Genomic DNA, 13,714 nt, shown 5'->3' with positions numbered 1-13,714 from the left:
ATAAATACGTCAGTAATAGTGATCACCAAATTCTTACCTGCCTAATAAAGGATAAAACTTAGGTGAAACAGGATTTTATAAAATTGTTCATACAAGGCAACATTAATGACTATTCACAAAAGTACTCTCTGAACCCCAAGTAGAACCTATACTTGTGTAACTTCTACTAAGACTGTAAATATAGAAAATACATTAACCTAATTTCCACTAAGAAACTGGGTTAGATGGTCAAGGTTCTAAATTCCTCTTTCCTCTTTCTCAGTCTTTATCTCTCTCAATCTCTATCTCTTTCTGTCTCTGCCTCTGTCTCTCTCACACCCTATTTATGAACTCTATAGCTAGCTATTCTATATGGATATAGGATATGAATATAGACTCTATTACCTATGCCTATGGGATGAATAGAGAGATGATAGATAGATACAAATATCTAGCAGAACTGTGATAGATACTGGGTTATTTCCAGTCAGCCCACAAGCAAAACATAAATTGTAAAAAGGTTTTTTTTTTTTTAAGTTTTTTTTTTTTAAAAGATAAGAATCCAAGTTACTACTAAGAATAATGATAATTTAGCTTAGGGTACAATGGTGACTCACTAACTCGTGCCATGAACTAAGGTAAGTGTATCGAGCAGATGTGAATAACAACACATGCTCCCGAGAAACACAAGGGAAAACTTGGTGGAATAGAAATGACATTGGCTCATGAGCCAGGAACCAAGGTTCCTGTCATGGCTGTGCTACTGACTAGCTCTGTATCTTTAAGCAAGTGACTAAGCAACTAAAAGTCAGTTTCTTTGTCCATAAAATAAGAAAGTCTGACTAAATAAATCATAAAGGCCTCTTCTAGTTCTATCATTCTGTTTCCTCTCCGACCCTACATCTTCAGCTTCTCTCTCTCGTCTAAGTCATTCTCCTTTCCTTCCCAAGGTGATCAAGTCTCTCTCACAGTAATGTCAAAAGCTGAAACAAAACCCTCTCCCTTTTCTTGTTTGGTGATTCTATAAATGTTGACCAAGCATCTTCTGTGTACCATGTACTGTGCTGTGTGATGAACCATGGTACAGGGGGTTAAGAATCCAAATGCAGCAGCTCGGATTACTGTAGAGGCTTGGGTTTGATCCCCAGCCCTGCCTGTGTAGTGTGTTAAAGGACCCGGCAGCGCAGGTCACAACTGCAGCTCAGATTCAGTCCCTGGCCTGGGAACTTCCATGTGCCATGGGTGCAGCCATAAAATTTAAAAAAAAAAAAAATTTTTAAAGTGAAGAAAACAGGATTCCTGCTCTCCAGGAGCTGAGAGTCTGGAGGGAGAAGCAGTCAAATAAACAAGCATTTTCAGTCTGGTCAAGGGTTGTAACAAGGGCAAGTGCAAAGCACCATGGCGACACATGGGGAGGCTCGATGGTTGGGGGTGCAAGGTTCCAAGAAGCTTCACAGAGGGACTGGAGTCTGCCTGATGCCCCATTTCTCTCTTCCATTCCCTGTGAAGCTCCCTAAAAGAGCTTTTGCCCACTTTCCATTCACTCCTCTGGCCTCTGGAGTATAGCACCCACCCCACCACTTCACTGACACCCCCTTCGGAATGGCCACCAGTGGCCTGCATGTTGCCAAATTCAATGGATCATATGAAATCCTCCTCCCACTCACTCCCTTACCTGGGATCAACACTGTTGATGCAGATCCCTCTGGAAACGCTCTACCCTCCTGGCTACCACACAGGTCTCTCTTCTCGGACCATGCCTCACCCTTTACCTCTCTGACCACGTCTTCTTAATCTTCCTAAGTCCCCTCCTCTTCTGTTCACGTCCCCTGAGATGACTGTGTTCTCCCAATTCCACCCATGGTCATGTATTCTTTTTTCACACAGTCTCTTGGATGAGCTCCTTAATTCTAAAGGTTTGCGCTACTGTCTTCTCTGTTAATGACACCCACGTTATGGCTCCAACCCATCTGCTCCTCGGAGCTTTAGACCCACATATCCGGCTGCCCTTTGGACATACCCACCTGACTCTTCCACAAACACTGCAAATTCAGCGTGCCCCACACCAAAAGAGCCCTTTTCTTTCCAGATGGAATGCTCTTCCTCATCCTCCTATATCCTCAATATCAGATTCAAACTCAGCTAACCAATGAGACATCCAGCCAGAAATATGTGCCATCTTTCCTCTTCCTTTCTCTCACCCTCCTACCTGCATTCAGTTCTGCTGATTTATCCCCTAAATATCTATTGAACCTGCCCTCTCCTCTTGATGCCCAAACTACCAGGGCTCTGATTCAGGTGCACATCCTCTCATCTGGATTATTCTCACAGCCTCTGAATGATCTCCTAATTTCCAATACAATGCATTATTTTTGCAAAACCAGAATGATCCTTCATAAAGAAAGGCTGGTCATTCTCTCCATATGCCTTAAACCCTTCATTAGTATTCTGTTCTCTTAAAAATACAATTCCAAGCTCCACAGTACAGCATCCAAGGCTAACCTTGAACTTACTAACTCTCTAGCTTCCTCTCCCAGGTATTCATTCGGTCATTCAAAAGGTATTTATTGAGTGCCTACCATGTGTCAGGTGCAATTGTAGGTGCTGAGGATACACGGTGAATAAAAGAGACAGTAAACAAGAACTATCAGTAAAATATAGAGTACGTCAGGCAGTAGTTAGTGCCAAGGAGAAAAATAAAGGTGGAAACGAATAGGAAATGTGTGGTAGTGGGTGGAGAATTGCAATTTTACATAGTAAGGCATTTGGGCAAGACTTAAAGGAAGTAAAGGATCCAGATAGATAGATAGATAGGTAATTTCAGATAGATGGATAGATAATTTCAGATAGATAATTTCAGATAGATAGGATAATTTCAGATAGATAGATAGATAATTTCAGATAGATGGATAGATAATTTCAGTGCAGCGCACCACATAAAGGCCCTAATAGCAGACGTGTGCCTGGCACAAATCCGGGGACTAGTGAGCAGGCTTAGTGTCTGAAGCAGAGGGAGCAGGGAAAGGAGTCAGTTAATCAGAGAGGTACGGCAGTATTTTGCGGGACTTTGTGAGGAGTTGCTCCAAGTGAGAAGGAGGACTTTGAAAGCTATTGGAGGGATTTAAGGAGAGAAGCATCATGATCTGACTTCAATTCTAATAAGATCCCCCAGGCTGCTATATCAAGATTAGAGTGAAAAAGGCAAGCACAGAAACAATGAAACAAGTCAGGAGGCTACTAGGATCAGGCAAGAAATGATTATCGGTGGAAGCAGATTAAAGTAGAGAGTTGCATTTGGGATGTACTATTTTATGAAGGAAAAGCTGGGGACTAGCTCATGTACTGGATGTGGGGTGTGGAAGAAAGTGGGGAGGATGATGCTATGTTTTCTGGTCTAAACAACTGGGAGAAGGGAGCTGCTATTGACTGAAGTGAGAACAATCAGAAGAACAAATTAAAAAGGGACAAAATCACATTTGGGAGAAAATAAGGGTCAGAAATTTTTTCTCTCAAGGGCCAGTAGTAAATAGTTTAGCCTTTGGGGGTCATGTAGGGTCTACATCACTCTGTCACTGTAGCAGAAGATCAGCTATAGACAATACTACAAGTACTGCCTACAATACGTAAACAAATGAGTGGGCCTGTGTGTCAATAAAACTTTATTCATGGATACTGAAACCTGATTTTATGACATTTTCACATCTTGAAATATTGTTCTCTCTTGGTTTTTTCCAACTATTTAAAAATATAAAAACCATTCCTTGTTCATAGGCCATGCAAAAATGGGCAGCAGGAGAGATTTTGTCTGCTGACCCTTTGTAGAAAACACATTTAGTTTTCAGCAATGCAGTCTATGTCTTCTAACATTTAATTTGGGGCTTCTTCCATGATTCCACAATTAATCATGTGAAGTGGAAGAAGGTCTGTCTTCATGGCCCTTACAAAATCAGCTCAGGGGAGTTTCTGTTGTGACTCAGCAGTAACAAATCTGACTAATATCCATGAGGATGGAGGTTTGATCCCTGGCCTTGCTCAGTGAGTTAAAGATCCGGCGTTGCCTTGAGCTGTGGTGTAGGTCGCAGACACAGCTCAGATCCTGCGTTGCTGTGGCTGTGGTGTAGGCCGGCAACTACAGTTCCAATTTGACCCCTAGCCTGGGAACTTCCATATACCATAGGAGTGGCCCTAAAAACAAAAATAAAAACAAAACAAAAACAAAAACACCTACTCAGATTCTGACATGAGTTAGCAAGTAAAATATCGATCTTTTAGGAGTATTTACTCCATAAAATAGAAAGCCCCATAACATACAACAAAATATCATCAAATTTACCAACATTTGATATAAACTCAGCTTCCCAGAAATCTACCCATGCAGCAACTGAGAAATATCCTGAAAGGTAAACAGAACCTTCACTCCAGTGTTAGAAACAAACAGAAACTTCTTAGCATTAGATGGCATAGGGACTCAAGATTAATTATGAGGTGGGGAGGGAGAAAACTAGAAAAATAAACTGTGCTTGTGAAATTGACAGAATGCTTTTTAAGGAAAATAATTGGTCGTCCCCAGGGAGTTTCAAATGTTCAAATTTGAAGCTTAAGCTTTTTTTTTTTTTTTTTTTTTTGATAAGTAGATTCACTTTAAAAACAAAAGAGTCAGCACTGGGTAAAAAATTCTAACAGAACAGATGTGTAGTCAAAAAAAAAAAAAAAAAGAAAAATTTTAACAAAGGGGAAAGGAGAAAATAATCCTCACACACTTAGTTAAATAGAAGATTTCTTGAGTCAAAGCCTGGCCTACGACCCTATATAGCCCAATGGCAGCACAACGATACAATCAGTTGCGCAACCCATATTGTCTTTAGAAAACCATCTTTGAGGAGTTCCCATAGTGGCACAGTAGAAACGGATCTGACTAGGTTGCAGGTTCGATCCCTGGCCTCCCTCAGGGGGTTAAGGATCCAGTGTTGCCGTGAGCTGTGGTGTTGGGTTGCAGATGCAGCTCAGATCTGGTGTTGCTGTGGCTGTGGTGTAGGCTGGCAGCTGTAGCTCCGATGGGACCCCTAGCCTGGGAACCTCCATATGCAGTGGGTGTGGCCCTAAAAAAGCAGAAAAAAAAAATAAAAATCTTTGAGAAGTCAGTCCTGACTTGAATGGTGTGTTAGTGTCGGCAGCTTTGGCATCTGTCAGACCTAGGAAAGATCTCTGAACATCAGTTTATTTACTGCATAATCATATTAAGTTGCCTAAAATCTCCAGGCTCCACTTTCCTCATCTGAAAAGTGGGGATAAAGGCACCTACCCCCCATCATATTAAATGGGATCACACTGGTAGAAGCTTTAAATGAGTGCCTGGCCTAGTGTAAATGCCCAAAAAACAGAAATTAAGACATTCTTAGATCTGATATCTTAAAATTCTCTCTTATGTCTTGCAATTAGAGATTGGGATAAATGTCAAAACCAGATAATCAAAAAAAAAAAAAATGCAAACACCCTACACTTCTCTGATATTCCACTTGGAAAACAATTGGGAGACCATACCTTCTCAAAGGCACACTGAGGGTTTCTGCAAACAGCAGGTTTGCAGATAACGATATCGCCATGGCAACGGCAGTTCTGGCATGAATCAGGCTTCCAAACGGTGGCATCCTGCAAAGAAGCACAAGCTCGGAGTTAAAAACTGTTCACTCAAGGTATGAGCAACATGAAAGCTGCACCCTCAACAGCCCCACAGCCTGAACAATTAAAAGGCAAAGGAAAGTCAGGGGCACGCAGAGTGCTTGCTGGGCACTGATTAAACCCCAAGAAGCAATAAAAGCAGTCTAATCCATTTCACCACAGTCAGCCCACGTAGCCAAAGACAAGGGCATGCAGCTAGAACTGTCGATACCACAGTAAAAACTATTGATCGGACTGAAACCTCAGGAGGACAAGCTGCTCCCTGACTTGAAGTTTCTCTTTGCTGTTTACCAGTAAAAACCTTCAGAGCATGTTCAAAGGAAAATGACACTAACCAGCTTCTCAAGAGCAGCTATTGCCACCAATACTATTCAGCACCTCATACCTCCCTTCCCAGTTCTTTGCTACCACATATGCTAACATTCCTCCGAAACAAGGACTAGAGTAAGAAGTTCAATATTTTTAAGGCCGATCAACCAACTTATTGAGTGGCTTTTGTGTGCCCAGCTGTGCACTGGCCATGGGTTACAAATGAAGCATACACAGGATCTCATGAATTGTTCTGCATTATGAACGGGAGGGTAAATAAATAAACATAAATAGATGTCACTGTTAGTTCTCAACAAATTGGAAAGGAAAGTAATGGCCATAAGCAGAAAAGTGAAACTGGGCTCAGAAGAAAGATCTTAGAAATTTCCTTACTATTTCTCATCTGCCACCCTACTAGAATCCACACAGAATCTGAGTCTAGGTATTACATAAGAATCTTTGCCACAGGCAGTTTCACCACACAACTAATTGGCCGTAAGGCAATTTTGCCATAAAAGATAAAATAACTAGTTGACAGCTTGGTTGGACAATTTGGCTTTAACTGGTGGATAGTTTGGTTTCCTTCGTCCATTGATGTGGTACTCCTATTTTAATATTATAAAAACCTCAGGCCTCATATTGGTCTATATAATGAGGAGAACACGTGACGGTCTTAAAATAGTGGCTGATAACTATGTATATTGACTTGATAGAAAACTTACTAGAAGTGTGAAATGGGAGCGTTGTGAAGATGACTGCGTACTCTACTAGAAAATGATGACATCAGTTTGTAAGTCCTTGGTGAGCACGGTCATTCCTCCCACCCATCAAAACCAAAAGTTTATCAAGGTGTGGCAAACACAAAAGAGGAGGGGAGTAAACCACAGCAGCCACAGAGCTCTAAGTATCAAGACTTTAATTCAGATACGACCACCTGCTCTCTAACGCTGTCTTCACCAAATTTATCACATAATATGAGAAACTGGAGGCAAAAGAAGAATTGAGTTCCTTTTATCTCCCCAAAAGAAACCGTTATTCCTGATGAATATAAGTTTCTTAAAAATGGTGACAACCTTTTGATACTTAATAGTGGAGGACATGATGTAGACAGAATGTTGGTATTTGGCACAGAATCCGACTTAGATGATTTGGTGAAATATAAGGACAGGGCATGTGCTGGAACATTTAAGTGTAGTTAAGATATATATATATAACCAGTTACATACTTTTATACTACCAGTTACATACTACTAAATGTAGTCAAGATATATATATATATATATATATATATATATATATATATATGTATTACCAGTTACATACTTTACATGTATTGATAAGAAATAGCAGGGAGTTGCCGTACTGGCTCAGTGGCTAATGAACCTGACTGGTAACCATGAGGTTGTGGGTTCAATCCCTGGCCCCAGTCAGTGGATTAAGGATCTGGCGTTGCCGTGAGCTGCAGTGTAGATGGCAGATGCGGCTGGGATCCTGCTTTGCTGTGGCTGTGGTGTAGGCCAGCAGCTGTAGCTCCGATTCGACCCCTAGCTGGGAACCTCCATATGTCATGGGTGCAACCCTAAAAAGACAAAAGATGACCAAAAAAAGAAGAAGAAGAAGAAGAAATATCAGAATCCTTTGTCTGTTCATTTTACTTCCAGGGAAATATGAAGAGACTTAGAGCAGATTTTTTTTTTTAATATTGTAAAGAATCTACATCCAGCATTAATCTCGAATCCTTAATGTTCAACTTTGAAGAAGGAAGTATCACTGCCTTCTCTAAAATACACCCAAATACAACTCTAACCATGAATCTAAATACATTTCAAATGTATTCAATTTTTAAAAACATTTTTCACAATAAAATCTTTCTTAAAATGTTATTTTTTCATGTTTTAGTATGTCCTTTTTATTTTATTATTATTTTATCTTTTACAGAAAAATTGTCTAACCCCAATTCATTGTGCAGCGAAACTACTCAAGGCAAAAATGTTTGTGGTGAAAATATCGGACAGGATTGAAGTCACTTGTGCCTGGTCTGAAGTAACTGTGAGCCCAAGTGCAGCACGGATCTCACAGAGAGCTATGTCCTTTGAAATGCTGCTCTATGACTTTGAAATGAACCAGTAAACATACCAGAAACTGTCATGTAATTCATCTTCCCAGAGATTTCCTAACCCAAATTCCTATTTTATATGGGTTGAAAACAGCCATACTATCTGGCTGAGTTTTAAACATTAAGCCTTGTTTAAGAATGTAACCCATACCGTTCTCTGACTTAAAACTATCCCGTGGCTCATCTTTACCTCTGATGGGAGAAAGTGCAGACCCCACCAGAACTGGCTCTCTCCCTGGCCTCTGCAAATCTCACATTCTGAGACTTTCATCCACTCTAGTTGGCCAAGCCATTGGACGGCCCCAGCCTCCCTCCCCTGGTCTCACAGCGTCTCCCTGACTCCCCCAAAGAGAGCTCGCAAACCAACACACTTCTTTCAAGCCTCAACTTCAAGGACGAATCATTTCCTAACACTTAACCCTCCACACCTCACCCTTGACTCGCGGGCGGCTCCTCAAGGCTTCTCTGTGACCCCAAGTGTCCTGCACACACTGCCACACTTCCCTGCGGTCATTTACATTCCTGTCCTCCTGGACTGACTGACTGTGAGCACCTCCAAGCAGGCACTGCCTCGGCCTGGCACACTGCAGGTCCTTCCAAAGCAAGCCTTCACGGTTCACAAGTTGCTCAGTGAAGCCTTTTTCCCTCCTTTCTATAGTTTCCCATCTCTTTTTCCTTACACAACTGAAGTGCTACTCAGATACTTTAAGGAAGAGTAAGGGAAGTTTCTAAGCCCTTGATAGAGTCAGAAGAAATATTAGCATTCGACCTGTGCTGGGGTGAGCTGGGAAAATGGTGGATGGATGCTTTCATAAAAAAGGCAGACGCCAAATGTGACACTTAACTTATGTGCCAACCTGGTGAGGCTATCTCTGTACCCAGCTCTTCGGTCAAACACCAGCCTACATGTGCTGTGAAGATATTTAGCGGATGTGACTAACATTTATAATCAGTTGATTAGGTAAAGGAGATTGCCTTCAACAGCAGGGATGAGCCTCATCCAATCAGCTGAAGGCGTTAAAAGAAAGACTGAGGTTTCCTGGGAGGAAGGGATTCAGCCTCAAGACTGTAACATAGAAATTCTGCCTGAGTTTCCAGCTTGCTGGCCTTCCCTACAGGTTTCAAACTTTCCGGGTCCTACAATCACATGAGCCAATTCCTTAAAATAAACTCCTCCCTCTCCCTCTCCCTCTCTCTTTACACACACACACACACACACACACACATAAACACATATGCCTCCTATTCATCCTGTTTCTCTGAAGGACCATGTCTGACAAACCAAAAGTGGTATAGATTTGCATGGATATGCACAAGACTCCCAAGGAAAAATGAAGTCATCCTCTTGTGTTGAGAATCATTAATGTATAAGATTTCAGAGACAGATTCAAACCCAAAGTCATTTAAGAAATATAAAACACATCTGTGTGAGACTACCTTCCCAGTGGCTAATTCACAGAGAAAATCTGAGTCAAAGCAAATGAGTACTAGAACCTGACTTGGGAAACCTCTGAATTTCTTTCTCTTTATTGTTATAGCACAGTCCTCTGAAATTGACAGATGCATGCCAACTACAGTCTGCTCTTAGCCCAAAAAACAATGACAAATAGGAGAGGGAAAAAAAAATTCATTCTCAAGCACAATGTAATATATGTTCCCTGCTGATTTAAGAAAACAGTACCAGCTTCAGGATACAGATTAAATAAAAATGGAAACTTCACAAAGCCAGTGGCTACTGTTCATTGATCACTTCTCTTTTGCTGACAGGGCATGCTGGTAGGAGAAGGTGCTTGTCCTGGAGAAGGGTGGCCTGGTTTGCTTTCCTGACCTCTGCCATCATCCTAGAAGGCTGGGCCCAGCAGAGAGGGAGGTAACTGTGCATGGGTGCTATGCAAAGCTCTTACAGACCTGACAACCCTATGAAGTTGGCACCATTATTATCATGACTATTCTTTTTTTTTTTTTTTTTTTTTTTTGTCTTTTCTAGGGCCGCACCTGCAGCACATGGAGGTTCCCAGGCTAGGGGTTGAATCAGAGCAGTAGCCGCCAGCCTACACCACAGCCACAGCAATGCCAGATCCGAGCCACGTCTGCGACCTACACCACAGCTTGTAGCAACGCCGGATCCTTAACCCACTGAGCAAGGCCAGGGATCGAACCCGCCACATCATGGTTCCTAGTCGGATTCATTAACCACTGAGCCATGACGGGAACTCTATCATGACTATTCTTACTTAACGGATGAGGAAACAAGATGCAAGAGATTGAGCAGATTGCTCAAGTTCACAAAGCCATATGAGATCTAAGAACCCAGGTTCTGGAGCCAGGCTGCTGGACTTGAATCCTTGTGTCACCATTCATTAACATTCAGTCCATTATCAAGTTGAGGTGTCTATGGCCCAGGTTCCTTATCTGCAAAGTAGGGATGATAAAGTACTAAACTCACAGGGTTATTGAAAGGATCAAATGAGATGATGGGCTTAAAGAGATTTGAACAGTGCCTGGAACTTACTAAGGCCTATTAATTTATTTTTAATCCAAATGCTTTCTACAATGTCACAGGTATTTAGCATATTATCTTCTAAACCTTTCCTTATCTCAGAGTGAAAACAGTCCTCTAGGTACCTCAACTTTCCTATCTTTCCACTCCAGCCTACACAAGGAAAACAGTGAAATGACTCCTTAATTAGGACCCTAGCAATGAAAACACCCAGATGTTACATTAGAAAAAAGGAAAGAAACCAGAGATTGCATTTTTGAGACAACTTAGGGAATTGGAAAAGCCCCTGTAAGCACGAACCCATCTTCCTTTTCATGCAGACCTCAGATGGCCACACCACCCCCAAGTACTCCCTTGGGCTCGGGATGGCTCGAAGGCACCTGTCGTCTTAACTCTCTCCAGATGTGGTATCTTACACCAGGCATCCAGCTCTTCCCCGAACGTCAACAATTTCCTCCATGATCCTAGACTCCAAAAGAGTCCATTATACCATCTGGCAGGTCTCAATCACTGGAAATGGCTTAATGAACTCTAAACGGGTGGTTCTAAAAACATGGAATAATTTTTCACTTTCATTCTTAGAAACATGATTTTTTTAAATTCAAAATTAAATAAGATATGTCATTAGCTTTTCCCTGATATCCCATGAGGACAAAGCAAATGGTATTAAATTGACTTAAAATTGTGAGTATACACTGAAAAAAAAATTTTAATTTATCTGGGCCCAGGAACCACTCGTGAGTTTGTTCACATATTGGCCTTCCCCCCCAGTCTGTGACTCTTGGAGGAAGGAGAGCTCACTTTAACCCTCTTCGTACAGCCCCTCGACCTAGCATGATTCCTGAGCGGTGGCTGAATTCATTAGTGAACAACCCTGAGTACATGCTTATCCTCAAGAAAATATCTATCTCTGAGACTTGAGGGAGCCCAGTTAGGACTTGAGGTCTTGAGAAAACGTTAAAATGATGTCACTCCAAACCCCCTTAATGGTGAAGGTTATTACTTCACTAGAATCAAACTAGGAAGGCAAATGTTCTTCAGGTAGGCATTGGGCTTGTCCAAAAACTTCCCTATATTAATGTCTTCATAGAATAAATAATTTATGGCTAATTTTAAATAAAATGAGCCCTTTACCAAGGCCCAGATAGATAGTCATATATTTTTCAGGTCTAAAACTTTGCGAATCAATTTCTATGGTGCCATAAAATTGCTTTATGAAGGTAGGGATACTGGAGTTCCTCAATAGCTAAAACTCTAGATAAAGCCATAAAGTCCAAAGAAATAACACCGTAAAGTAAATTTTACAGATTTTCCATGTTACCAGTGCAATTCTGTCACTTTATAATCCTCTCTGCCAATCTAACACACTGTGCAAAAGTAATAGTTTAAAATAGTTTTTCACTAGAATATAGATTAAAGGATTAGATTACGATTGCTAAAAGTAATCAAAATATGATCTTTTAAAACGGCTTTTTAATATTTTTAATAATGAGTGAATAAAGTGTTCTTGCAGATAATATAGTGCCTCCATGCCCAAACATCTTAAAGTAACAGCAAGGTGCTTCAAAAAACAATAACTACCTCACTTAGCTAAGTACTTATTAAAGATTTGTTTAATGCTAGAAATAAACAAAAAATATATCCCTTATTGGTATTCAAATTTCTGGGGGGAAATTATTTATGGTATTCTATAATAGCAGTATATCAACTGCCAACCTAAATTTTCTATCATTTCATCAGTATAATAACCTTACTTTAATCACTGATTAATTCATCTCATTCTAAATCCCCTTTGTCTTCCTAGACCAAAAATGAAAAAGAAGAAATAAAGCAACCCTAAAGGTGTGCTTTCAAATGACCAAATAGTATGTAGAATATAATGCCTTATTATAATTAAAATATATTTCTGTGCCTCAACACCAAGTATGGAATTACACAAACCAGTAAGAGAAGGGTGGTTGGTCATTCCTGGGTAGGGATTCTTGGTGATTTTTTGTTTCTTCCTTTATCCTTATCCTTATTTTCTATTTTTTTTAATAATAAAATACATAAGGTATGTGATCCTTTAAAGTGACTTTCAAAACATAAGAGAAGAACAAAAAAAAAGTGGCGCCCTTTCCCCTGCCAACCACAGGTGGATGGAATCTGGGCTCTGGAGCTGAACTGGCATGTGGGGGCAGAGGGAGTTAAATAAAACCCCCATTGAATACCTAACAGCGATGCGTTTATCTAAACCTCCTGAGTTATCCCCAAACTTTCTTGCACTCAGTAAGATTTTTAAAAGTTAACTGTGTTCTCTGCCTGTCCTTCGAAGCAATGAAAGGACCACAATAGTCCACTGGGCCTTGTGTCTTCATTTCTGGAGGTTCATTTTCCTGACAAGTCTGATTTTCAGGAAAGATAATCCATATCAAAAGGTTCTTTGACCCAGCTCCAGTTTGGGCACAGAAATAATGGTTCTTGTTTGTCAAAGAACCATAAAGAAAAGAATCAATAACTTCCATAAGGTTATTTTAGAGTTCAATTTTTTCCCCAAGTGCCCCTCCACAGACAGCTTAGATAAACAATACCTTTTTCATTTGGTCTCATTTCAAAGTCCATGGGAAGCTCCTCATCCAGCCCCAAACAAAAAGGAGCAGAGGACACTTATTGTTAAGAAAAGATATAAGTCCTTGTATTTACATTAAATCCTCCCCTTTCAGGAGGGACAAAGACAAGCCAATGCCAAACAAAAGAGAAAAAGGTGAACCACTTCCTGTGTGAGACCAATTTCAAAAGTTTGTGCCACACAATACACCCTTGTGGTTCTTTTGCACACCAAGGACCAAAGCAGTTTCCCATTTCGGCATCCTGGAGTGGTGAGCTTGTACCTGGTCTCCTCCTGCTGCTGTCTTAAAATGATAAACCCCAAGGCATCAGCCATAAGATCAGCTCAGATACAGAAACAACAGCATAAATCACAGATGATGAAAAGGTAGCTGCTATATATAACTGAAAAGGTCTTTGTTCAGTTGGCTGACAAGAGACCCTGAACAGCACAGCAAGTTAACATCGTGTCCCTGTGCTTATGTCTTCTTAGCAGGCTGGCAACACCAGTGAGGCCGGGAAAGGAAGGGAGAGGAAAGGAAAGG

At 40.9% G+C, this 13,714-nt stretch overlaps 1 protein-coding gene across 3 annotated transcripts in view; it reads right to left on the bottom strand.

The window, feature by feature from the left end:
- The window catches only part of FRAS1 (Fraser extracellular matrix complex subunit 1), a 457,087-nt gene that overhangs the window by 266,033 nt on the left and 177,340 nt on the right, over positions 1 to 13,714 (bottom strand). For all 3 annotated transcript variants that reach the window (XM_021100604.1, XM_021100605.1, XM_013978814.2), the window contains exon 3: positions 5,521 to 5,628. In XM_021100604.1, coding sequence (XP_020956263.1) covers positions 5,521 to 5,628 — 108 coding nt within the window. The remainder of the gene's footprint in view (positions 1 to 5,520; positions 5,629 to 13,714) is intronic.

The sequence above is a fragment of the Sus scrofa genome, chromosome 8, assembly GCF_000003025.6.
Source record: "Sus scrofa isolate TJ Tabasco breed Duroc chromosome 8, Sscrofa11.1, whole genome shotgun sequence".
NCBI lineage: Eukaryota > Metazoa > Chordata > Mammalia > Artiodactyla > Suidae > Sus > Sus scrofa.
This window is presented reverse-complemented; position numbering and strand designations above follow the sequence as displayed.